This window comes from Palaemon carinicauda, chromosome 18 (genome assembly GCF_036898095.1).
Source record: "Palaemon carinicauda isolate YSFRI2023 chromosome 18, ASM3689809v2, whole genome shotgun sequence".
NCBI lineage: Eukaryota > Metazoa > Arthropoda > Malacostraca > Decapoda > Palaemonidae > Palaemon > Palaemon carinicauda.
In genome coordinates, this window is record NC_090742.1 from 91,941,708 (window position 1) to 91,944,937 (window position 3,230).

At 32.7% G+C, this 3,230-nt stretch overlaps 2 protein-coding genes across 2 annotated transcripts; both read right to left on the reverse strand.

Annotated features, from left to right (window-relative positions):
- Positions 1-1,219: 1,219 nt before the first annotated feature.
- On the reverse strand, positions 1,220-2,071 carry LOC137657422 (protein FAM200C-like). Its single transcript, XM_068391757.1, has one exon. The coding sequence runs from the start codon at positions 2,069-2,071 to the stop codon at positions 1,220-1,222; it is 852 nt and encodes a 283-aa protein (XP_068247858.1).
- Positions 2,072-2,092: 21 nt separating this feature from the next.
- On the reverse strand, positions 2,093-2,833 carry LOC137657423 (protein FAM200C-like). The gene has a single exon (XM_068391758.1). It carries the CDS (start codon positions 2,831-2,833, stop codon positions 2,093-2,095), a length of 741 nt encoding a protein of 246 aa, XP_068247859.1.
- Positions 2,834-3,230: the final 397 nt, after the last annotated feature.

Below are 3,230 nucleotides of genomic sequence, written 5' to 3' on the forward strand. Positions count from 1 at the left end.
AAATAGATATATATATACTGTGTATATATATATATATATATATATATATATATATATATATATATATATATATATATATATATATATATATATATATTTATATATATATATATATATATATATATATATATATATATATATATATATATATATATATATACTTCCAACTAATACGATCGCTTCCAGTTCATTGCTGGACAAAGGCCTTTGACATGTCAATTCCTTTCTAGAGTTTAGCCAGTTTTCATCAATACATTGCGGATTGGTGATAGTGAGAAGTTTCATCAAATCGCTCCCTGAAAAAAAAAAAAAAAAAAAAAAAAAAAAAAAAAAAAAAAAAAAAAACCTAGAATGGGTGGCCCTGACAAGTAGAGCTTTGCTGATCATGGATATACGCAAACCCTTTCACCACGTTAAGGTATCCCCATTCAGAAAGATATATATATATATATATATATATATATATATATATATATATATATATATATATATATATATATATGTATATATATATATATATATATATATATATATATATATATATATATATATATATATATATATATATATATATATATATACATATATATATATATGGAAAAAGTATTTGCTAGTGTGCAGCGGCCAATTTTGTGGAGAGTACTACGTTATTATGGAATTCCTCTTAAATATGAGAATTTGATTAAGTCTGTTCATGAGCAGAGCAAGTCCAAAGTTAATGCTATTGAAGTCCTATCAAATGTATTTCCAGAGATAAGTGATGTGCACCAAAGTAATGTGTTGTCACCTATGCTGTTTATCCTCTTTATGAATTTTGTAATACATAAAACGGTTGGGGATGGTGTAAAAGTATTGGACTAGGTTGACAAAAGGAAATTAGTTGACCTATAGCAGGGGTTCTTAACCTTCGGATGATTCCAGACCCCCAATATGGTGCCATACCCCCTTCACTTGACTGTTGAAATAATTATTACCAATCCTATTATTTTCCAGTGTGCCATCCAAATATGTCAATACCTTGAATATCCTGTACTTTATATATGGATTGCGAGGAATAGAACATGAAAAAATCATAAGCATTGATATTTTTTTTACATTTCTAGTGCAAGCAAAATTAAAGTTACAGTCCATTTTTATCACACAAAAAAAAAAAGAAAGAGAACATAAATGTACAAGTTTTTTTTTCCAAATTGACAACATAAAACATACTTTTACAAACCTACTGAAATATTTGCTGTTGTTTTCCTGCAATCAAAGCATCGAATCGTGGTACAGTTGCTGACAAAGCTACTCGCATGTCATCTGACATATCAAGTCTATTTCTCCACTTTGATTTTAGATTTAATAATGCAGAGAATCTTATTTCACAGAGATACGTAGTTGTGAAGGGAACCAAAACGTTCATTGCTCTCATTGCCAAGCTTGGGTAAGCTGAGATTTGTTCACACCAAAACTGCTTGACATCCATCCCAGCCCTTTCGAAATCAGCTTTCTTTCTTGGGTCCTCTTGGAATTCAATGAAATCATCCTTTGCTATATCGTTATCACTCAGTCTCGATACATCAAATGAGAAAGGGTTTTGTATCCAAACCGATTCCATGCAAAGATCATTAGTATCTGAAAAGTAACCCTCAAAATTTGTACTTAGAATTTCCAAATGATTCTTGACTTCTTGAAGTATTTCTACGGGTAGTGTTTTACCATCTTTAGTAAGGATATTGTCAAGGTTAGGAAAGGTTGCCAGGTTACCACTTTCAACACGGCGACACCAGATAGGTAGTTTCCTTGTGAATGCGACGACTTTTCCCCTGGCTTGAATGATGTCCACATCTCTTCCCTGCATTGATGTGTTCAAATCATTGAGAAGACTGAAAATATCAGCCAAATATACCAGGCTAACAATGAAATGTTCATCTTCAAATTGCTTTGCAAGAGGGGATTGTTGATGCTTGAGAAATTCGAGAATTTCATCCTGAAGTTCCATTACACGTGTGAGAACACTGCCACGACTCAGCCAATGTACTTCTGTGTGGTACAGTAACACTCCGAGCTCCGCTCCAACTATTCCCATCACTTCTTTCAGTATCTTTGGCTAGGTTTTGGATGCCAGAGCTTGGCGATGTAGAACACAGTGGGTGGTGAGCACATGTGGAGCTTTCTCCTTGACTATAGCAACGAATCCAGATTTCTTGCCAATCAGGGCAGGAGCGCCATCCGTACAAATAGACCCAATCAAATCCCATGCCAGCTCATGACGATCTAAGAAAGATTGGATCAGCTTGAATACGTCAACTGCTTTGGTTGTGGTTTTGAGTCGTTCACAAAATAAAAACTCTTCCTTGATGTTCTTTTCATGTACATATCGTACAAATACAAGCAATTGACTGTGGTTTGAAACGTCAGTTGATTCATCGATTTGCATGCTGATTTTTGCAGGAATTTGTTTTATCTCGCTGACAACTTGGGTTATTATGTCCTGACTCATGTCTTTAATTCTCTGGTGCACAGTGTCGTTGGACACGGATACCTGACTTAATTTCTTCTCGGCATCCTCTCCCAGCACAATTTTAGCCATCTCCAGCGAACAGGGTTTCACGAGGGTCTCCCCAATTGTGTATGGCTTCTTTTCTCTGGCAATCATGTACGAAACTTTGTAGGAGGCTTCTAGAAGAGGTTTTCTTGGAGCAGAAAACCCATATGATGAAAGAGTTGCTTTCTGATCATAACAAACTCTTTTCAACTTAAAAACCTCAATCGATGTGCCAACATGATCTTTGTGTTTGCTTTCAAGATGTTCCTTCAGTCCTGATGGCTTCAAATTTCCATTGTTCATTACCAAATTTCACAGCATGCACTGGGGTCTTTCTATTCCATCTCGTTCTGTCAGACAGGTGAAGCCAAAACCAACATATGAATCATTCCACTTCCTTTTCTTGACAGACGACATTTTACAAAAAATCTGTGAAAGGAAAACGAAAAACTGTCAAACACAGCCACTGCTCTCAATACAATAAAAAACATAAGATGAACATAATAAACACACAAAATATAATAAAGAATATATATATATATATATATATATATATATATATATATATATATATATATATATATATATATATATATATATATATATATATATATATATATGTATATGTATATATATATATGTATATATATATATATATATATATATATATATATATATATATATATATATATATATATAT